The following is a 22,859-nucleotide window of genomic DNA, read 5'->3' as shown; positions in this document are numbered from 1 at the left end:
CATGTAAAAGTATCTGCAGTTCTACTTTGCTTGGATGAGGCACCTTCCAGAGAAGTTAGCCATTAAGAGCTGTGTGTGTGTGTGTGTGTGTGTGTGTGTGTGTGTGTGTTTAAGGGATATAGTCCTTATTCACCTCTGCTTTCGGTTTGGATGAGGCACCTTCCAAAGAAGTGAGCCATTAAGATGTGGGTGTGGGTGTGGCGGGGGGCGGGGTGTGTGTACAGTCCTTATTCACCTCTGCTTCGGGTTTGGCATTAGAGGGCGCTATTTCGCGGGGGACATCTGGTTGTGGGAAGCAGGCTCGCGCTGAAATCCCAAACTTGGTCTTCCCTGGCAGGGCTCCAGCGCTATCTGTTCCGCAATGGCAACTATGCCGAGAGGGTGGAGGCCGGAGCGCAGGTCTACCTGGCGGCGCTGCTGGAGTACCTGACCGCCGAGATCCTGGAGCTAGCGGGCAACGCGGCCCGCGACAAGAAGACCCGCATCATCCTGCGCCACCTGCGGCTGGCCATCTGCAACGACGAGGAGCTCAACAAACTGCTGGGCAAGGTCACCATCGCGCAGGGCGGCGTCCTGCCCAACATCCAGGCCGTGCTGCTGCCCAAGAAGACCGAGAGCCACCACAAAGCCAAGGGCAAGTCACCTCCCCAGGTAATAAAGCCCAGCAGAGCAGATGACCTACTTTACTACGGGAAAGAAAAAGTAAAACCAAAGTCCAGACACAAGTTCAATAAAGTCTCTCCATTCCTTTCATTTATTACCTTGATAGTCTCCACTTTGTTTTCTTTAGCAATATTATGTAAGATTGGTTTTCTGAAAGCTGAGTTTAGCACTGGATTTTCATTCAAGTTGTATTAGGTTGGTGCAAAAGTAATCGCGGCTTTTGCCATTACGTTTAACAGCAAAAACCACCATTCTTTTTGCACCAACCTAATGATTTTGTGAAATATATTTTTATGTGGTATCCAAAAAAGCACTTATAAAGCAGTTTTGTTCATGTAGGCTGTTTTATTTGCGTCAAGTTATGATGAATTTGTCAACTGATGATTAATTTCTTCAAGCCTAAGGAACAAGCTTTAATGCTTTTTATTTGGTATGTTAAGATTGTATTTAGCCTTTAGATATGTTAATATAGGGAGGTATATATGTGCCACGTGGTTAAAAGTTTCACTCTGTGGGCTATCAGCTCTCCCAAGAGGTCTCATTCCAGGATGGTCAGCCAGGCTGATATGAAAGAGGATTACAGGCCAAAGGAAGCTCCTACTGGCCTCTGTCAGCCATATTTCTGCCAAAGTGCGACTCTGCAGAGTCCAGATCTGGAGAGTTCAGCAAGGTCTGTAACCTGTAGTTTTAGGGAGGGTACCCTAAACTTCATTTCTAGATAAGCCTGTCTCCAAAGCATTGGTTTAGATTGATTTCCTTTTGCCTGATACTAACTCTAAGGGTAGCAAAATCCTGTCTCTGAAATGGTGTTGCATCTTCCAGGAATGAACATTTGGCCCAATGTGATGGTTATATGGTTTCATAAATATCTGTACATATCGCAGATGTAAGTCTAAACTTTACTTTTATTAAACCTAACTTTAGATCACCTTAAGCTTCTCTGATGGCTACCATTGTCTAACAACGTGAAGCTTACATCAGTTCCCAGACTGGACTGTGGAATAGAGTTTGACCTAGAGTAAAGAAAGAAGTATGCATACAAAACATAACCTTTGACTTTGGAGTCCAGAGGAGAAATAGATGTATCTACCCATTAAACCCACAGGGTAATGAAAAGCGAAGCAATTACATGGTTGAACAATTATTTTCTAGAATGTCCTTTTTGAAAGGCCAAGCAAAAGCATTATGTCTGGGAAGCAGAGGCATTATTAATAGAAACAAAATACATAAAATGTGCAGTAAAGAGAGAATTTCAACCCTTTTGGAGTGTGTCTGACCTAGAGTAAAAATATACATTTTTACAGTGTGCTGCAATATTACTATATAGGCTTATTATGTAAACATATGTGTTGCAGAATCAAAAGTATCACAAAACAGTCCTGACTTTTACCAAGTGGAATGCACTCTGTTCTGTTCCATTCTATAGCCTCATCCATTCTGTTTAAAAAATCATGCTGGCTAAATTGATAAGAGGCGCTAATTGATAAGAGTAATGAATTGTAGGTTGAAAAACACTGGGGTGATGGGAATGACCAGAGAACTTGGCACTGCACCCACAAGGCTGCAGCAATGAAGAACTCTGGGTTGGGCCAAAGGAGCCTTTCCTAGTTTTCGAACACAGCTGCTTTTTCTTCTCTTTTATGGATGTGATGAATGAGACTCCAAAACTGCCAACAGACTTGTCTGTTGCCTCTTGGAGAAGATTTAAGAGAAGGGAGAAAGTGCAAAAGAACAGCTGAAATTAGAGTTGAAAAGGTCTTCATTCATTTTGGGGCAGAGATTTAATTCCAGTCTCTGGTCTCTGGAACTGTGCTTGTTCCATCTGCTCATTCTTATCTTCTGTGACCTACCTCTATCTCCATCTTTTTTTCTTTTTTTCTTCCAAAGCCATTTCAGTTGGATTTCTTTCACTTGTAAGCACAGGTGTCTGACAAATAGAAGCCACAACTACTTGAGTATAATAAAAACTAAACCTTGCAATGCAAAGGCCAATAAATAGGTTTGGCTCTTAATCCTCTCCTGTAACAACACTGACATGATCTTGCTCCTCATCCTGATTTAGCACCAAGAGAAACATAAGGGTCTGAGTGGGAGAGAAAGGGATCAAAAGGAATTGAGCCAAATTAAGAGCTTTTGGTGTAAATGCTGGAAGCTAAGAAAAGCCATGTCAAGCCGCAGCAAACTCCCCTTCATAAAGGCAGCAGAAAGAAAAAATAAAATTAAAAAAGAAAAGAATAAGAGAGAAATTACCTTTTTCATTTTTCTTCAAGTTAATATTTGCAGTCTAGCTACACTTTAAGTGATTGATGTGGTCACTACGGGCTAAGAAACAAAAATGTTTCAGATAAGAACATGGAGCCCCAGATTCAAAATGCCAGCACCTCACACATCCATCCCAGCAGCACAACGAACATTCACCCTCATTTGCTAAGACAAGTTCTTGGAATCAGGAAGTTCATTAACCTGCACTTCAGTAGTAAATAACATTTAAGTTTTGGAAATATACTCTTCTATTTGGCAATTCAACACCATCACTTGTAACAAAAACTAACAGACAAGGACAACTCCACATCCTCAAGACAGAGCACCAAACAGACAAACTAGAACCCCTCTCCAAACTAGAAGAATATTAGTATAAATATTTAACATAAATAAATGAATAATATCAGAAATATATGCTGGCATACTTAAAACAAAAATTAGATGTGTGAAAAAGAAGGTTTTCTTAAAAATGGCAAATATTCCTAGAATTAGGGAAGAAGGAAAGAAGGAAGAAAGGAAGGGAAGAAGGAAGGAAAGAATAAGAAACAAATGAAGGAAGAAAAGGAGAGAAGGAGGGAGAGGGAAGGAGGAGGGAAGGAAGGAGGAGGGAAGGAAGGGAGGGAGGGAGGGAAAGAAGAAGGGAGGGGAAGGGAAGGGAAGGGAGGGGAGGGGAGAGAAGGGTCTCAGGAACTTGGAAGCAAATTGATATCACTCAAGGTCACGGTAATGCCAAGATACAAAAAGAAGAACAATGAGAGGGAAATTTTACAGGAAATTAATGTTGAAAGTTGTTTCAGTGTTTGCCTAATAGACGGAATAGTCTGGAGGGTAGAAGAATGGACAGAACAGCCAGACTTTCTGGGTGGTTGAATTGCTGACTCCATAGCTTACTAGCAAGTTACTTAACCTCTCTGTAAACTGGCATAATAATAGTACCTACTATAGAAGTTTGCTGTGAGAAGTAAAGGTGTTATTATACGTAAAGTGCTTAGAACAGTGCCCGGCACATATTTAGTGTTAAATAGGCCTTATTAAAAGAAGTCTCTGAAAAGGGGATGAGGGGTAGAGTAGAATCATTACAAAGAAAGAGATAACCACAATCTTTATTTGAGGATATATTTAGTAAATTAAATTATATGGAAAATTGTGTTGCAATATTGGTTGAAATGGCATATGGATTAGTCTGGAGAGACTTGAAATTTCTACATTTTTGAATGTTCCTGTTCATAAAAAATGTTATGTCTCTTTATTTAGTTCAACTTTAATACTTTACAATAGTTTTACAATTTTCTATATAATAATCTTCCACATTTTTTGTTAGATTTATTCCTGAGTTTTATATCCTTTTGTTGCTGTTACATTCTTTTATTGCCATTGTGAATTGTATCTCTTTTTATAATATCATTTTTGTTTGTCTGTTTTGGGCTGGTAATTAAAATGCAATTGGTCTTTGAATATCACTTTTCCATCTGTTAAATTTGCTAAACTCACATTAATTGTAGTAATTTATGTACAGTTTTTTTTTTATGTAGACAATAATATCATCTGTTAATAATTATAGTTTTACTTCTTTCCTAATTGCTTCACATTTCTTTCTTGTGTTATTGTGCTAGTTAGGCCTTCTGGTGAATAGATGTAGCAAACACCTCTTTTATGTATCCAGTTATAACAGAAAGATTCACCTTTGGAATATCTGCTATAGGTTTTACAGATGCTGTTTTATTAAATATAGGGAATTTTATGTTATTCATTGTTTGCAGGGAATGCTTTCCCTTTACATTTTTTTTTTTAGTGCATATAGTAACTCAATATTTTTTGACCGATGACTGACTGCCTCCAACTTTTAAATTTAATTATATTTTATTATTTTGAATGAATTTGATTTTTAATTGCTTTATTTCAGTCATGAATATTACTCATGACATTTCAGAGGTGTTAATAGGAATAATATTGATGATAATTATGACAGATGATAACCTTCATTTATTGATTTTCTGTTTTATGCAAAGTATGGTGAGTGGTTTCATTTTGTTGCATGATTTATTCCTAATTTTTTTCAATCATCTCCAAATGAGATTCAACAAAGTAATATACATTTGCTCCAAGTTCTAGGTAGTAAGTGAAGTTATCTTGATATGAATTCAGCATGGTATAATTATATAACTTGTGCTGGTTAAAGAATGCAACACTTTCTCACTTGATAATTATGACATCCTTTACGCTCTACAGATATCAACTTCATGTTTTTTACTATTCTATCTGAAAACACGTAACACCTCAGCCCAAAAGCACTCCTGATTTTCTTTTGTGTATTCTCCTAAAGATTATATTTGTCACAATTGTTCTTTTTTCTTTTCCATAGCCATTATCCTCAATATATGATTTTGCAGTTTTAGCTGTGCATTCCTGGTACTATAGTTGCTGAAAGAAATGGCATTGAAACTGGAAAGTAGAGTAGAAAGCAGACATGTCTAAGGAAAATAGTAAGATGTGTTTTCAGTATGACAATCTAGGACATAAGTGAATGCATTGTGTAGATAACAAAAAGTGTACCATTTTGCTCAGCGGATAAAAGGCAAAATAATAGAGATGCAGTGTTCCAATAGTGTCCCAGATGGACTGCCCAGCCCATGACCAGCTGATGTCAGACTGACAACCAGAGTAACCAAATTGACCCCATTGGTCATAGAGATGGTAAGGTAAAACAGGAGTCTGACTATAAAAGAATTTACCAGAACCATGAAGATGTAAGGTTCTGAGCAGATATAACATCACATGTAGGTTCATTGTTTAGACCAGAGTGTGCATGAAAAACCAGCCAAGCTCCAGGGAATGACCACTGCCATTTAGTCAAGTCTTCTGTTTTAAGACTTAGGGTCATTCAGTGTTTTTGCTTGACAGCTACCCCTGAGTCATCACAATCCCTACTGGACATTGTGAGCTTTGAGGGAGGGTATGAATCTGAAAGATGCTTCCTCTGCCTGGGCCCATCCTGGGCTTCCTGTAGGTAGGAAGACTAGAGACAGATTTCCTATGACCACAGTAGGATTGTGCCCTGGAGTTCTCTGAAATGTAACCCAGAATCACAGCCTGCATCCTGCTGAGTTGTCATGTGACTGATTATTAACAACATTGTTAATAGTCTTACGAAAACAAGTCTGAAGATAACTGGGTTTTTTTTTTTTGGTTGTTGTTTTGATTGAGAGAGAGTCTTGCTGTGTCATCCAGGCTGGAGTGCAGTGGCATGACCATAGCTCACTGTAACCTTGAACTCCTGGACTCAAGGGATCCTCCTCATCAGACTCCTGAGTAGTTAGGACTACAAATGCATGCCACCATCTCCAGCTAATTAAAAAAGAAAAATTTTTGTAGAGGAGGTCTCACTTTGTTTCCCAAGCTTGTCTCTAACTCCTGGCCTCAAGCAATCCTCTGGCCTTGGCCACCCAAAGCACTGGGATTATAGGCATGAAGCACCACGCCTGGCTAAGAATACCTGTTAAAGCAGAAATGTGTACCCTGTCTTCTCTGATGATTTCCATAACTAAAACGAAGCAGTTTAAAAATCAATCTTATTCAAAAGGAAAATGTATATTTGTTTTTTTAAAAAGGTGGGTATTACCACCTAAGTCAAGGAAATATCTCAATTTATATTCAAGGGTTTAATCACAGAGATGAAGAAAAGCTGGATTGTTATTCTTTCTACACAGAGAAAATTTGGCATGTAAACAACTCATGAGCACTTTAAATAAAGTTAAACATTAAATTGCAAAACCAAGTAACATTTTCTGACTTGGATAATTCAGGGTCAGAAACATTTCCTGTGATACGTGAATCCTAAAGTTGATAATTATTTATCCCAGGGTCCAGAGTCCTTCAGAAATGACTCAGGGAAAAATCTTTTATGTAGAAAGGTGAAATTGATACTACACCCACACCATAATGGACTTAAATTTTCCATACTTAAATTCTTAAAGTGCAGATGGAAGAAATCTGTTTTTTTCTTCTATTTTATAAAGAATATAAGAAAAATTACCTGAAAGCATTGTGAGGATGACATGTAATAAATGCTCAGCAAATGGTAGCTCGGACTCCCCAGGACCCAGGCTCCTGCCTCTGAATTCTTGACCTGTGATATATCCTGCCAGGCTCCCACTCCTCAGCCAGGTGTTGAGAGGTTGTTTACTCACTCTCCTCTCACAATACAGTTCAAATAGGTACAAAGAGTCAAACTCAGAATCTAAAGGAGATCTCCTCAGGGCCATAAATTAAGTAAGAAAAGATTTAAAGGCAAAGTGATGAGTATGAGCGAAGGCCAGGAAAGTCGTGAGAGCACAGAACAAGGTTTAAATTTTCATCGCTGACTCTAATGCTCATAGAAAGAAAGGAGTCTGGATTCTGAACCCAGGGCATTCAGGGAGCTAGAAATAAACTACAGAAAGCTGGGAGTCTGAAGGCTTTGCCTCATCTGTGAGACAAGGACAAGCAGAACTATACCCAAGCTTGGAAAGCAGTGACAGTGTTTTTGATTTCGTGGGTGTTAGCAAGAGTTAACCACAAGAAATAGAGAGAGTTTGGCCTTCACTGTGCACACACAGGTGTGCCAAATTTATGTTACTTATTTTCTAAAGTGGTTACAGAATGACCCATAAATGCTACAAGGTAGCATGTGTGCAAATTTAGAAATAATACAAAGCATTATTCTATATAGTCTGTGAATACTCATATAAATAATGGAGAAATCATATTATATTTGTCAGGCTTCTTTGGTTTGTTTTTGTTTGGTTTGGTGAGGAAAGGAGAAGGACCCAGGGAAAGAGAAAACAACAGACTGAATGAAGTTCAAGTTTATCCATAATATTACAATTTACATATTTCAAAGAAAAACATTAACAAAATTTCAAAGAAGGGGGAAAACAAAAATAGCAAAGAAAAAAACACAAAAAATACTGAATTCTTATATTTAATTATAATTTATCTGTTTTTAACCTTTTCAAAACAGACTAAGGACATTAAACACACCACAAAGCAAAGCAAAATAACTACATGCAAGTGTCAGCACCTCTGAGGTCCTGAGGAGACACTCACAAGGGGAAGGTGGAGAAGCTTACATCAGCCAAAAAGCAGAAAGAACTGCAGAGGGGGTTGGGCTGTATTTCTGAATGCTTCTCTTCAAAGGCTATTTGGCAAGAAGCCCTTCTCAGTCAACTTTGTAGTTCAATGACTTTTATTAATGATTAGCAATTTAAGCCCCTGATTGGCAAAGAATCCTCCACTCTCTGATCCAAAAGGTCCAAGGGAGCAAGCCTGGAGGAAACACTGGGTTCAACTTGAAGCCCTTCTGCAGACATTAAGTAGGTAAGTCACTTCTCTTGGTGTTGAGATGAAGACCTCCAAGACTCTTTTCTGTATAACAACTGACAATTTTTATATACTTCCCAACCCAAAGTTTCCTCATATGATAAAAATATAAATGTAAAAATCCGTATTAACAAGACCAACAAAAGTGAGGGAGAAAGCAGGAAGTTGAAGCTTTGTATCTGATCATCCATATGCTTTGAAACTAGTTAGTGGAGACAATAGCAGCTATGGAAGATAATTCCAAGAAACAGGCACTCTTATGAGGCGTTTAAAAGCAAAATTTTGCAGGTCAAACTGGCTATGAACAAATATCATCTGTTTCATTTACCAACTGGGTGATCTGGAGGAAGAGGGTGAGTAATATCTCCATCTGGGATTGATGTAAACTGGCTGGCGCAGTAGTTTACAACAGTAGCTGTAATAATTATTTCTATTATACCAAGGACTAGGGTGGCTTTTGTCCAAGAAAGCACCTGGGGAAATGCTGCATGAAGATCCAGTGAGTTGGTGTGAAATTTAACCAAACTAAAATGGCGAGGGATAGGAGAGGAAATGGAGAGATGAGGCAATGGGACAGTCACGAGTCAGCAGAAAATAGTAGGTAGTCTGAGGGCAGTGGGAAGGAGGGAATCAGGGGGTCCTCAAGGTCAGAATGGAGAAGGCGCAACTTTTTGTGGCAGCTGCAACTTCACAGATGTGTGGGAGGATGCTATTAGTAGAACACTCCCTGCCTTTAAACTAACCATCCCTACTGGAAGGTCCTTGTCCTTTCCTCACCAAACCAAACCAAGCAGAAGAAAACAAGCCTGACATAAATATAAATGAGTCTTTCTGTCTCAGTGTGGTTCCCTATGAACACTGCTTTGGACAAGAAACTTCTCACAGTGCAATATATGATTTCTGACCCAGATAACCAGCACAGTTTTCTAGTGGAAAATAAAGAGAGCTGTTTAAACAAAAGGGAGTTACGTGGAGTAAAGCCACGATGCAGAAAGGCCACCAGTCTGATTGGAAGGGCACATTTAAGAGAAGATAATGAGACTGCATTTCTTATGTTGTGCTACTTGAGCCTGTTCTTGGCTCACCCATGGGTGCCTTGGAATCTCCCTCTAGATTACTTCTCTTTCATCTACTCAAAGCCCCAGGCTGTGGGAAGGGTCAGCAGGGCCTGAATCCAGTGTTTTAAGTCAGTGAAATGTTTTGAGGTTACCATGGCAGTAGGTGTCTGTCATGGTGAGGTGTGTGGACCAGACCTGCTGGCAAGAGAAGATGTAACAACCTGGTTTGTTTGGAGTGTCTAGGAGATAGGGTGTTTGTACAAGCTGTATGCAGGTGATAGACTGTCATGTGAAGCCTTAGACAGCTTTGAAAAGTATTAATATTTTCAAAAGTCAGGAGACAAATGGGAAGATCAGCATGGAATCAGGGGACTTTACCTGTCTGTGGAGACTGGAGATCATACTGATGAATAGAGGCAGTGGCAACACAAATGTAGGGCTGAATATGAAGGATGTCATCTTAGCAAGAGTACCTACGCTTTGCCGAAGAAGTCATATCATTGCAAAAGAAATCAGTGGGAAGTGAAGTCTGGCTCATGTTTCAGGGTTTTCATGCCTGGCTCATGTTTCAGGGTTTCATGTATATGTAGTATACATATGACATATCTATTTCTATATGTACATGTAAGTTTGTATGTGTGGATATAGATACGTAGTGTGTATACATACAAACACACACACATACACACACACTTAGATGAACATAGTGTGATAAATTTCTTAAGTTCAGGAAGTCCATAAAACAACAAATTAAGCCCAAATTTGTAGACTTTGCCTTTTTTTTTGGCCGGTGGTGGGGGGTGTTAAAGCTCCTATCATGGCCAATTCCAAGCTACCACCATGATATTACTGAATTTAGAGTTGGGGATATTCAATAACACATCTTTATACAGTATTCCCACCATATAGATACAAGAGATGTAAAAAGCCTCAAGAGCAGAGCTTACAGTAAAATGTCGTGAAATAATTATGAAGTGATAAAGTAAAAATATGTATTACCTTTTAAAAATATAACTAGTTGAACTCTAAATTCATATCATTTAATAGTTAACGGCAGTGTTCAACAACTAGTTTGAAAAATGTCTAAAAACATTAATAATGAGCTTTTTTAACCCCAAGTGAGTTGTTTCCAGTACATCATTGCCCTGCTGTGCAGTATTCTTTCTGAGAATAGTTTTAATTCTCTACCTTAATTCAGGTTCTTCCATGCCTTCATCTATTTAAATAATGTTCCCCTCTGATACAACTTAATATAACTGCAAATGTCTGTTTAGTTGTCTCATTTCTCTTTTTAGGATCTTTAACCGTAGAAAACAAAAAGCCAACCATTCTTCCCATCAAGAAGCTATTTAATTTCTTGGATTGAGACAATAGTCAGATGTCACATAGCCCTCATCCAAGTTATCTAAGGAAGAGGAAACTAAGAACCTATTCCAACATCAATAAATAGTTAACAGAACTCAGTGTCTTAAGCCACCATTCTTGGCTGCTAACATGGGGTATATTCAAACATGTAGGCATCATTTCTGAACATCATGCTATGTGTCAGTTGAAAGCAAGTTTACAAACACAACAACCTGTTACTAAAATAAGAGGCTATAACTTTAACCAAACAGATCCTGTTTATGACAGAAATACAGTTCATTTCAGGAAGTCATCAGTCCATGTTGTAGGGGCCTCAGCTGACTATCATGTTCTCACTAAGCACTTCTTCCCGGCCAGTGGTTGATGGTGCAGCACCCAGTCTTTCTGTCATTAACCAAGCTCAAGAATGCAGAGGCTGATGCACTGTGAAGAGGCCATAGATCTGGGCAACTCCCTCTGCCACTTAATTCAGGATAATTTTGGAGTGGCTTCAGAATGGAAACCTGACATTTTAGAATGCTCCAATCTAAGCAGAGCCCCATGATAGGGGGTGGTAAAGTCTCAATGCCATAGAGTCACATTAAATTGACATCATAAAGGAGCAGCGGAGTGAGAATAAACATCATTCAAAGGAGCAAAATTGTTAATGGAAACATCAAATTCCTGTTTAGCATTGCCATGTTGCACAAAACAGTGCAGGTTGACCCATCTTTGTCATTTGGTAAAATATCTCCTAGACAATCTTTGAGTAAAGAATCATGGCAATTTCCCTAGAAACAGAAGACCTATTTTTGAAACGTCCTAGCCACACCATGGAATTAGAATCCCCAATGCCAAGACTTGAAGAGACATTAATACCACATTTATCATATGATCTAGATATTCCACTTCTAAGTATTTAAGAGAAATGAAAGCACATATCTATACAAAGACCTGTACATGAGTGTTCACAGCAGCTTTATTTCTAACGGCAAAAATCTGTGAACAATGCAATTTTTCATTAAAAATAAATGGATAAATTGTGATATAGTCATGGAATGGAATATTACTTAGTAATAAGCAGGAATGAACTATTAATATGTACAACAACGTAGATGAATTTCAAAATAATTATACTGAGTGAAGTAAACCAGGAGAAAAGTGAGTTCATACTTGATGATTCCTGATATGGTTTGGCTGTGTCCCCACCCAGATCTCATCTTGAATTGTGGTCCCCATAATCCCCAAGTGTCAAACGTGGGGCCAGGTGGAAGTAATTGAATCATTGGGGCAGTTTCCCCCATACTGTTCTCGTGGTAATGAAGAAGTCTCATGAAATCTGATGGTTTTATAAATGGGAGGTCCCCTGCACAAGCTCTCTTGCCTGCTACCATGTAAGATATATCTTTGCTCCTTCTTTTTGCCATGAGTGTGAGTCCTCCCCAGCCATGTGAAACTGTGAGTCCATTAAACCTCTTTTTCTTTATAAATTACCCAGCCTTGGGTATGTCCTTATTAGAAGCATGAGAACAGACTGATACAGTAAATTGGTTCCAGTAGAGTGGGGTGCTGCTCTAAAGATAACTGAAAATGTGGAAACAACTTTGAAACTGGGTAACAGGCAGAGGTTGGAACAGTTTGGAGGGCTCAGAAGAATATAGAAAAATGTGGGAAAGTTTGGAACTTCCTAGAAACTTGTTGAATGGCATTTGACCAAAATGCTGACAGTGATATGGTTTCAGATGGAGATGAGAAACTTATTGCAACTGGAGCACAGGTGACTCTTGCTCTGCTTTAGCAAAGAGACATGTGGCTTTTTGGCTGTGCTGTAGAGATATGTGGACCTTTGAACTTGAGAGGGATGATTTAGGGTATCTGGAAGAAGGTTCAAAGCAGCAAAGCATTCATAAGGAAGCAGAGCATAATAGTTTGGAAAATTTGCAACCTGACGATACAATAGGAAGAAATTTGAATATGTAGAGGAGAATAGAAGGATGTTCTGTGTTTTGTTTAAAAGCACATATGCCTATTTATAAAATTTATTTTCATAAAGAATGGATGGATTTGGGTTCTCGAGGTAGCGCAAGAAGTTGAGGAAAAGTGGGCTCCAAGAAGAGAAAAGACCAACCACATCTGGTAACCACACACTATTGTGAAGTGGCAAAGAGAAGCAACACTAATCATTACAGCAGCCAGAGAGAGTTTAACTGCATGTCCTAACAAAGGGGCACACTGAACAGGAACAAGCCATCCTCTCTTGGTGAAACATACCTCTGAAAAATAAAATTTTTATTATAAAAAGATATTAAAAAGTTATTCCTTAGTTTGCAACAATGATATCAGGCCAGTTCTGGTTAAGTACTAGTGTTTATAAGTTTTTTATTATTATTATACTTTAAGTTCTGGGGTACATGTGCAGATCGTACAGGATTGTTACATAGGTATACACATGCCATGGTGGTTTGCTGCATCCATTGCTCTGTAACCTACATTAGGCATTTCTCCTAATGCTATCCCTCCCCAATCCCCCCACCCCCTTCTATCCCTCCCCTAACGCCCCCACCCCGCCAACAGGCCCTGGTGTGTGATGTTCCCTTCCCTGTGTCCATGTGTTCTCATTGTTCAACACTCACTTATGAGTGAGAACACTCAGTGTTTGTCTTTCTGTTCTTGTGTCAGTTTGCTGAGGATGGTTTCCAGCTTCATCCACACCCCTGCAAAGACATGAACTCATCCTTTCTTATGGCAGCTTAGTATTCCACGGTGTATATGTGCCACATTTTCTTTATCCAATCTATCACTGATGGGCATTTAAGTTGGTTCCAAGTCTTTGCAATTGTAAACAATGCCACAATGAACATTCGTGTGCATGTGTCTTTATAAGAGAACGAATTATAATCCTTTGGGGATATACCCAGTAATGAGATTGCTGGGTCAAATGGTATTTCTATTTCTAGATCCTTGAGGAATCACCACACTGTCTTCCACAATGGTTGAACTAATTTACACTCTCACCAACAGTGTAAAAGCGTTCCTATTTCTCCATATCCTCTTCAGCATCTGTTGTTTCCAGATATTTTTTTATGATCGCCATTCTAACTGGGGTGAGATGTGTTTAGACGTTTAAGAGGATTTAATTTATTAAGCCAAAAAGTTTGGTTTATTAGTGGTAGAAGCAGTTATACATTTTGACATTTTTTTTTTGAGATTCATAAATTTAATAATATGAGCATTAATCATAGCACAAATATTATAGTTCTACATATAGTAACACATAAAAATCTCCATTAAAGATCCTAGTATTGTAATGTAGTAATGGTTCTTTTTAGTTCTCTTATATGCAAAAAGGTTGCAACCTCCATGTTATTTCAAGAATTCTGTAGACACAATACCAACCTACGGATAATAATAATACGAGATTTGAACGTTATCTTCTCATTATGCAAATTTGGTTCCCAATTATGAGTGACACACATATCAGCGATACTCGCAGTGAGTCAAATGAGGAAGCAGTGTGGGAGCTGTCAAGGGCAGTAGAAGCCAGGTTCTCAGGTACAGATAGAGGATTCCAGGGGAGCATAGCTCTGAGGTGACCCACTGTTGTGGTAGCTCCAGTGATGATGACAATCAACTGTGGGTGTCTGCCAATGTTCTAGTCATGTGCAATCTGTTTAAGCCTACAGCAGCTTTTTGATGAAGATGTTACTGTTGTTATTAACAACAGATGAGAAAATTGAAACACACAAATGTGCTTCTAGTGCCACTTGGCACAGTAAATCATGAACCTGGATTTGAACTTGGGAATGCTTAACTCCAAAGCCAGTGCTCATAAGCTGGCACACTGAGAGCACTCTAGATCCTAGTAAAATAAACAATTTCAAACCCTAGGTGCAGTATGCCTGTTGTGTTGAGCCAAGAGGGAATAATGAGTCTCCCTGTCCCCAACCAGATGGAATGGACCAGCTTTTGTTTTCTTGATGCCCCTGTTTAAATATTTTAAAGGGGAGTCCTTTTCTCTCAACTGATGTATGTGAATTATGTATTCCTCTGATAGGTGAAAACCATTCACCAAGAGAGGAGAAACACAATGGCCACCAAGACAGAGTTGGGCCCCATAGCAAGGGAGAGGAAGTACACCCAAGATAAGCAAGTGGATGAGGGACTCATACCCAGGAAAGGTAAATTCAACCTCAACTGCTTGGTTTTAGGATTTTACAGTGAGTTCTTTTGTCAACATATTACTATAAAAAATGAATTTGTAACTTTTAAGTGTTTAATTCTTTTTTTTTTTTTTTTTTTTTTTTTTTTGAGACGGAGTTTCGCTCTTGATACCCAGGCTGGAGTGCAATGGCGCGATCTCGGCTCACCGCGACCTCCGCCTCCTGGGTTCAGGCAATTCTCCTGCCTCAGCCTCCTGAGTAGCTGGGATTACAGGCACGCGCCACCATGCCCAGCTAATTTTTTGTATTTTTAGTAGAGACGGGGTTTCACCATGTTGACCAGGATGGTCTCGATCTCTTGACCTTGTGATCCACCCGCCTCGGCCTCCCAAAGTGCTGGGATTACAGGCGTGAGTAATTCTTTTTATAAATCCAGTAAAGTTAACATATTTGACAAATATGAAGGAAATAAATATTACTAAAAAGAAGTGTTTTGTTTTTGACAGTTACCTTTCAATCTTTATCTATATGCGTTTACATTCTTGATAATTGTTACTGAATTGTCTACACATAGTATTGTGTGTCTTGCTTGTTATTGCATGTAATATTTTAAACATAATTGTATTGCTTAACTTAAACAAGAAAAACTAATTATAGATACTTCAAAAAACAAGAAATAAAAAGATTTTAATAAGCTTAATTCAACTACTGTAATTTAATGTTATTGCCTTTATTTCATATGCATATTTTGCGTAGTTCTACACTTTATATATTGTGTTGTATATTTTTTAACTTGACAGCATATACTTTTCCATATTGCTTTATAAAATTCACAAAGTGTGAATCTCTTTGTGAATCTTATAAAACAATACAGATTCTTAAAGGATACATATTATATTCCAACATATCCAATAGATGAAGTATTATTTAGCTGAAAAATCTTCTTGTGGCTGGATATTTAATTTGTGAGGTTTTGTTTTGTTACTCGGTTATTATATCTATATATGGACTATATATGTTACTTGGTTATGAGATGTATATAAACTATGTATGTCAGTTATTATACAATCTATAAGTTGATAAGTGAACACTATTTAACATAACACTAGTCCACATTTGGAATTATTTCTTCAGAGTTTATTCCCAAGAAATGCAAATTGCGAGGTAAAGAGTTTACACATTTCATTTCCTTTGGCCACTACAGAGACCTTAGTTTTTAATCCAAACGAAAATAAAATCACATGGAGGATTTTGAGCAGAAGAGGTGATTTTATTTGTGATATGATGAGAATACTCCAACTGCTGTATTGAGAATAGATTAGAAGCAAGGAACCAAAGCTAAAGGTTACTGCAGAAATGCAGGCAGGAGATACTGGTAGGCAGAACCACATGGAATCAGCTCTAAGCCAAAAAGTAACCATGACCCTTGTGAGAAGTTGTTGGATTCCACACACATTTTGAATATGAAGACAATGGTGCATTCCAGACAAAAAAATTGCAAAGTGTTTGGAAGAATGAGATTTCCATCAACTGAACCAGGAAAGACTCTGGGCAGAAGTTTTGAGGTAGTAGAGCTCAAGAGTTTAGTTTCAGACCTATTCAGTTTGATCTGTTAATCAGTTGATCAATTGATTTTTAGTGGAACAAAAATAGATGTATCAATGGTGACTTAAATTTGGCAGTATTGCATTTTATCTATGCTTTATTTTAATTTAAAACATGATATTGCTCCAATAGTATTTTCCATTTATGTCACCAATTATCGCAGCAGTACTAATCACATCATCTAGTTTTCTCCCATTAATTGCCACAACATCCTTTACACATTACATGATTCTTTTGGATATGTTTCCATTGTTCCTTAGATTTTTCTGAGTATTCTTATTCTTCAATACAATAATGTCTTATCTTTACTCTCACGATAAATTTTGTAATGCAAGTATTTTTCAATACTTACTCCCTGCCAAATTCTTGTATAGTCATCCAACTAGCTTTTATTATTTTTTTCCAACTGTATTCATTTTCTATTTCTGCATGCATATTACCATAAACATGTGTTGGCCAGGCTGGTCTCAACACTGTTGGCCATTGCCTGACCTCAGGCAATTCACCTGCCTCGGCCTCCCAAAGTGCTAGGATTACAGGCGTGAGCCACGGTGCGTGCCTCAAGTTGCGTTCTTTTATCTGAAGGGTAGACTAGGGAAGAGCCTACTTTCAGGCTTATTCGGGTTGTTGGAAAAATTCATTTTCTGATAGCTGTTTGACTGAGAGCTCTGGGCTGTTGGCTGAAGGCCATTCTCAGGTCCTAGAGGATGTTCATGGTTCCTTATTATGTAAACCTCTCCAACTTTCTGCTTACTTCATTAAGCCCACATGAAGAGTGTTTATCTTTAGTCTGCTAAGATGGAGTCTTATATAACATCACATAATCATGGGAGTGACATTTTGTCACCTTTGCCATATTCTATTGGATACAAGCAAGTGAAATGTCCTGGCCACATACAAGTGAAGGGAATTATATAAAGGTGAGAATACCATGAGGCAGTAATCACTGGGGCCACGTTAAGGTCTGTCTGGCACATCAAGTTAAGAAACAAGCTTCCTGGATTCTGAGTACAGTAGTATTGAATTCATTAATATAATCTCTCAGGTTCAAAAATCTATGATTTCATGGTGTCAGTGCCCTCTTCCAGTAGTTAAATAGAATACCCTCAGGTGCTTCTTAATTTACACTTTCTCACATGCATACAGACCCACACATTCTTGTATAGCTAGGGGTGACCACAAAAAATTTAACAGACAGCACACCACTGGCACCAATCTATTAGAGTAGGCATAACTGGTACAGTTCATTCAGAATGAACACAAGACACAAGTAACTTTTGAGGACACAAATAGTCACCTGCAGGAAACACTTAATATCTGGCAAGCACCAGGCTAAGCCTTTAAAATATACTCTCTAGTTAATCTTTCAGCACTTTGATGAGGCAAGTGTTCAACCTCCTCATTTGTAAGCCATTAGTCTGTTGGTTTGTCGATACCCTTTTTGGTGGCCTTTGGTACCTAGGATTCCAAAGGAACTTGGAAAAATCGGAGGCCACAAGAACTCACAAATTATTAGTCAATTTGATTGACAGAAGAAGTCACCACCAGTGCTAAATCAGATTAAAAAAAAAAACCAGGCCGGGCGCGGTGGCTCAAGCCTGTAATCCCAGCATTTTGGGAGGCCGAGGCGGGTGGATCACGAGGTCAGGAGATCGAGACCATCCTGGTCAACATGGTGAAACCCCGTCTCTACTAATACAAAAAATTAGCTGGGCATGGTGGCGCGTGCCTGTAATCCCAGCTACTCAGGAGGCTGAGGCAGGAGAATTGCCTGAACCCAGGAGGCGGAGGTTGCGGTGAGCCGAGATCGCGCCATTGCACTCCAGCCTGGGTATCAAGAGCGAAACTCCGTCTCCAAAAAAAAAAAAAAAAAAAACCTTACAAAGATATTATATTTGAGTTTATTCACTACAAAGACATGTACTTCGTCAATAGAAGATAGCATAGCCATAAGAGGAATCCTCCTTTGTTAATTTCAAGGAACCTCTTTATCCCACATCACAGAGCCACATAAACGCTAAAGCTGAGTGCACTTGGGTTGTATTAACAGCAGAAGTATTCTCATGGAATCATCTTGGACAAAACAGAAGCCACCATATATATGTGGTACAGAGGTTAAAAGCACAGACACCTGAGCTACATTGTGAGCTGGTCTCTGTACCTGTGTTTCTTCATCTGTAAAATAGTAGTAATAGCTGCCTCATAGTGTTATTGTGCAGATTTGACAGGCATCATCTTACGTGACCTAACGGGAATATCTGAGGCACCTACTGACTCTCTCTTCCCTGAAACTCTTGTCCCCTTGGCTTCCGGGACACTGCATCCTCCTGGTTTTCTTCTTACTCCACCACCAATTCCTTTTCATTTTCCTTTAAACAAAGGAAAGTCCAGGCTTGCTCTCCCCCATCTATCCAACATCCAAACACTGGAGAGCCTCAGAGTTAGTCTTTGGTTCTCTTCTCTATTTATTTTCATTTCCCAATTTTTATGGCTTTAAGTAACCTCTATAGGTTATTAACTCTCAATATTATGCCTCAACTCCTGCCTCTCTTCTAAACTTAAGAATTGTATATCCAACAAGCTCAACACCTTCTCTTTTGTGCCTAAGAGGCATCACTGTTCTCGCATGTCCAATAACAAGTTCTTGACCATGCTACCTCCCAAACCTGCTCCTTCCAAAGAGCTTTCTTCCTGGGAAAGTACAACTTTATTCTTCTTCTTGTTTAGAACAAAAACGTCTCCAATTCCCTTTCTCCTTGTCTTCCATCCACCTGTAAAACTGAAACTCGTATTTGGTGTTTTTACCATGCTAGGATTTATTTGGCGTCTGACCACATATTAGCTACTGCTATGACCCTAATCCTAGATAGCTTCACTTCTCTTCTGAATGATTGCAATAGCTTCTTACCTGCACTTCCTCCCTATTGTTTTGTTCTTATTTCTGCAGCCAACGAGATCCTTTCAAAATGTAAGTCATATCAGGTCTCACTCCTGCTGACAACCCTCCAGTGGCCCCCGTCCCACTCAACGTAAAAGTCAAAATACCTGCAATGGCCCATGTGTCTTGAACAATTCAGTTCCTGTGATCTAGCTTTCCTGAGATCTATTCTTGTACACCTGGCTTACTCCATTCTATCACAGTCGCCTCTTTGATTCTTTGAACATACCAGGCACTCTCCAACCAGCCTCAGGGCTGTTCCCTCTACTTTGTATGTTCTTTCTCCAGATGGCTGCATGACCACCTCTCTGGAATGTCATTACAACTTCCCCCTTTCTTGCTTTATTTTCTCTACAGCATTTATCACCTTCTAATACATTATTTGATTTAGTGTTTGTGTTGCATATTTTGTGCTTCTCTCTGGAATGTGAGGTTCCCAAACACAGGGCTATTGGTCTGCTATGTTTGCTGCTACACTTCCAAGGCCCAATATTGGAGGTGATTGATAAGTGTTTTCTTCAATAATTGAGTGAAGATGTAAAATATGGACTAGAGGACATGGTCTAGAAGAGTGGTCAATCCAGCTCCCTGCTATTTCCCTTGCATTGAATAGATTTATCCCCCCAGGCATAGGGTGAACTGGACAAGTCCAGGCTTGCTCTGCTAAAGCAACTGCATGGCAGGAGAGTAGACAGAATCCAGACAGGCTGGAGAAGATACAGAGCTATACATCCTCGATTTATCTACCCAATCTCATTGGTCTAAGTCCCTTTTCTTCCCATGCAGAAAAAAATGAAAGGGTGGAGAGAGTTCCAAAGAGCTAGTCTGCCTGAAGTCCTTGTGTAAAAAATCTGAGCCCAGATAAATACAGCTTCTTGCTTCACATATTTTATTTGCTCTTCAAATTAGACTGTTAGCTGTGTTCTTCCAGGATACCTTCTACTCACTTAATATAATGCTCAAGGACTTTTTAACAAGCTGAGTAGAAACCACACCTTTGAAACTTTTGTACCATTCAATCTCATCTAACTGATTTTTTCCCAGATTTTAACTTCTAAAGAGTTCTTTAATTTCAACCACAAATGCAGATTGCTCTATGTTTAACATTTTTTGGACAGTTTAGCCAGGATCTGGAAGAAGGAGAATGAGATTTCTTCATTTAAATTGCTATCTCTCCTGGATGTACAAATACAGATAATTTGAATGCTTGCTTATTTCTTTTTCCACCATTTTTCACTTTATTTTTTCATAGTCTGTGGGTGTCAATTTCTCTAATGAGAGGATCTTCCTAAGAGTTTAATCTCAAAATTTAAATGAAAGTATATCTTCAATGCTTGAAGATATGAATGGAATACATCTATACCAATGGACAACTCTCTTCAAAGTGTAAATTACATTATATTTACATATATGAAATTTATACATATTATACTTAATATATAGTGCATTATGAATAATAGACATATCATATATAAATTATATGCTATATATTTATATATAATTATACATACAAACTATATGTAATATAAATTATATGTAGCAATTAAATATGTGCACATATGTATATGTATATATTTTCTTTTAATATGTGTGTTACATATATGTACACACTCACACATATGTATACATATTTACTTGTGAGTAATTTCATCAACTGTAGAACATAATGACCTAGGAATGAGAGAGACAAAATTCTGGGATGAACAGAATGGCCAAGACCAAGTAGGGCTCTATAAAGCTATGGTATAAAACATCCTTTGACTCAACTCAGTGATCTCCTTCTTTTGTATCTTCCTTTTCTAAAGCCAATAGAAGTATCATTTAAGTACTGATTTAAATCGTTAGATGATCAGGTACTTTTAAAATTCTATCTTGTGAAAAACTAATGTTAGCTCAATTTAAAAAAGTACTAATATGATGTCATAATATTTCCAGTTCCTATTGTATGTTCTACTCGCTTTGGAATAGCCCTCATCTTACATTTCTGCAACTTTATAATGATGGCACAAAACGTCATTATGAGCATCACCATGGTAGCCATGGTCAACAGCACAAGCCCTCAATCCCAACTCAATGGCTCCCCTGAGGGGCTGCCTGTTGACTCATTTGGTGGCCTAAATAAAGCCCCAAAGAGTCTTCCTGCAAAGGTAAGCAACATAAGATATAAATCTGTGCTTTTCTTTTTGCTGTTTGTTTGGATATTTATTTTTCTAGAGTATGTGTTTTTAAAAACTTTAATAGAGGCCAGGCATGGTGGCTCATGCCTGTAATCCCAGCACTTTGGGAAGCCGAGGTGGGTGGATCACCTGAGGTTAGGAGTTCAAGACCAGCCTGGCCAACATGGTGAAACCCAGTCTCTACCAAAAATACAAAAAAATTATCCAGGTGTGGTGGCGGGAACCTACAATCCCAGCTATTTTGGAGGCTGAGGCAGGAGAATTGCTTGAACCTGGGAGGCAGAGGTTGCAGTGAACCAGGATTGTGCCATTGCACTCCAGCCTTGGCAACAAGAGTGAAACTCCATCTCAAAAAAAAAGACAGCAGCAAAAAACCCAAACAAACAAATAAAAAACACCTTAATGGAGAAAATAGTGATTTGAAAGCAAGTAAAAGGTCTAAAGAAGTTTCTTAGGGTATGTAAGAATCTTTCTGTATAAGGTTTATGACAACATTCTCTGTTTCTCTAAGGCTCCTGTGTATGACTGGTGTCCTCAAATCCAAGGCATCATCTTTGGTGCTGCCAGCTATGGTGCCATACTGACAATGGCTCTCGGTGGATACCTGGCTGGAAGAGTAGGAACAAAGCGAGTGGTTGGCATTTCTTTGTTTGCAAATTCATTTCTCACTCTGTGCATCCCTCCAGCAGCTGACTTTGGAATAGCTTTCCTCATTGCAACTCGAATAGCCCAGGGCCTATGCCAGGTACCCAATATTTTATAAATCTGAGCTGGATATGAATTTCTACATGGCACCACACATTAAGAACTCTAATCATTTTAATTTCAGGGCTCAATGCATGGGGGTCAGTTTGCAATTTGGGGAAAATGGGGCCTTCCGCATGAACAAAACAGACTCTGCAGCATTGCCTTATCAGGTAAGGACACGTAATCCAAATGGGTACACTACAATCAAACATTCTCCCACAGGGTCCTTCACAACTTTTCATTGCATGATTCTTCAACTGCTCAATGTCAATGAAGTATTTTTAAGTTAAAAAGACTCGTCCTTTGCCTGTAACATGACTTTCAGTTATTTTCCCTAGGTTGTCATTTGTGGCATGACTTTGCCTAGTCTATGACTTGGAGCATTTAAAAAATATTTTTATGTGGTCAAATTAATCATTTTTATGGCATCTGGATTTTGAGTTATAAATGGAAAGGTTATTTTAAAAAACTCCATTCATGTTTTTTTTCTTCAGCTTGTATCGTTTTATCTTCATATGTTAATTCCTGACTTAGGGGAGTTTATACT

At 38.6% G+C, this 22,859-nt stretch overlaps 1 protein-coding gene across 10 annotated transcripts in view; it reads left to right on the top strand.

Moving 5' to 3' along the window:
- The first annotated feature begins 326 nt into the window (after positions 1 to 326).
- The window catches only part of SLC17A3 (solute carrier family 17 member 3), a 45,596-nt gene continuing 23,063 nt past the window's right edge, over positions 327 to 22,859 (top strand). For 6 of the 10 annotated variants that reach the window (XR_001108338.3, XR_010337552.1, XM_012458545.3 and 3 more), the window contains exons 1-5: positions 8,174 to 8,280; positions 14,740 to 14,863; positions 21,324 to 21,535; positions 22,077 to 22,310; positions 22,395 to 22,482. Coding sequence is in view for 8 of the 10 variants with exons in the window: in XM_012458545.3 (XP_012313968.1) it covers positions 14,773 to 14,863; positions 21,324 to 21,535; positions 22,077 to 22,310; positions 22,395 to 22,482 (625 nt within the window). In the remaining 2 variants the exon portion in view is untranslated. Of the gene's footprint in view, positions 652 to 8,173; positions 8,281 to 8,571; positions 8,637 to 14,739; positions 14,864 to 15,170; positions 15,256 to 21,323; positions 21,536 to 22,076; positions 22,311 to 22,394; positions 22,483 to 22,859 lie in introns of those variants that run through there. The other 4 variants (XM_012458543.3, XM_012458546.3, XM_021667624.2 and 1 more) reach the window with 4 other exon arrangements.

This window comes from Aotus nancymaae, unplaced genomic scaffold, assembly GCF_030222135.1.
Source record: "Aotus nancymaae isolate 86718 unplaced genomic scaffold, 86718_ANA_hifiasm-v0.15.2.pri h1tg000051l, whole genome shotgun sequence".
Taxonomy (NCBI): Eukaryota; Metazoa; Chordata; class Mammalia; order Primates; family Aotidae; genus Aotus; species Aotus nancymaae.
Note: the sequence above shows the minus strand (reverse complement) of the source record. Positions and strands in the feature narration are given on the sequence as shown.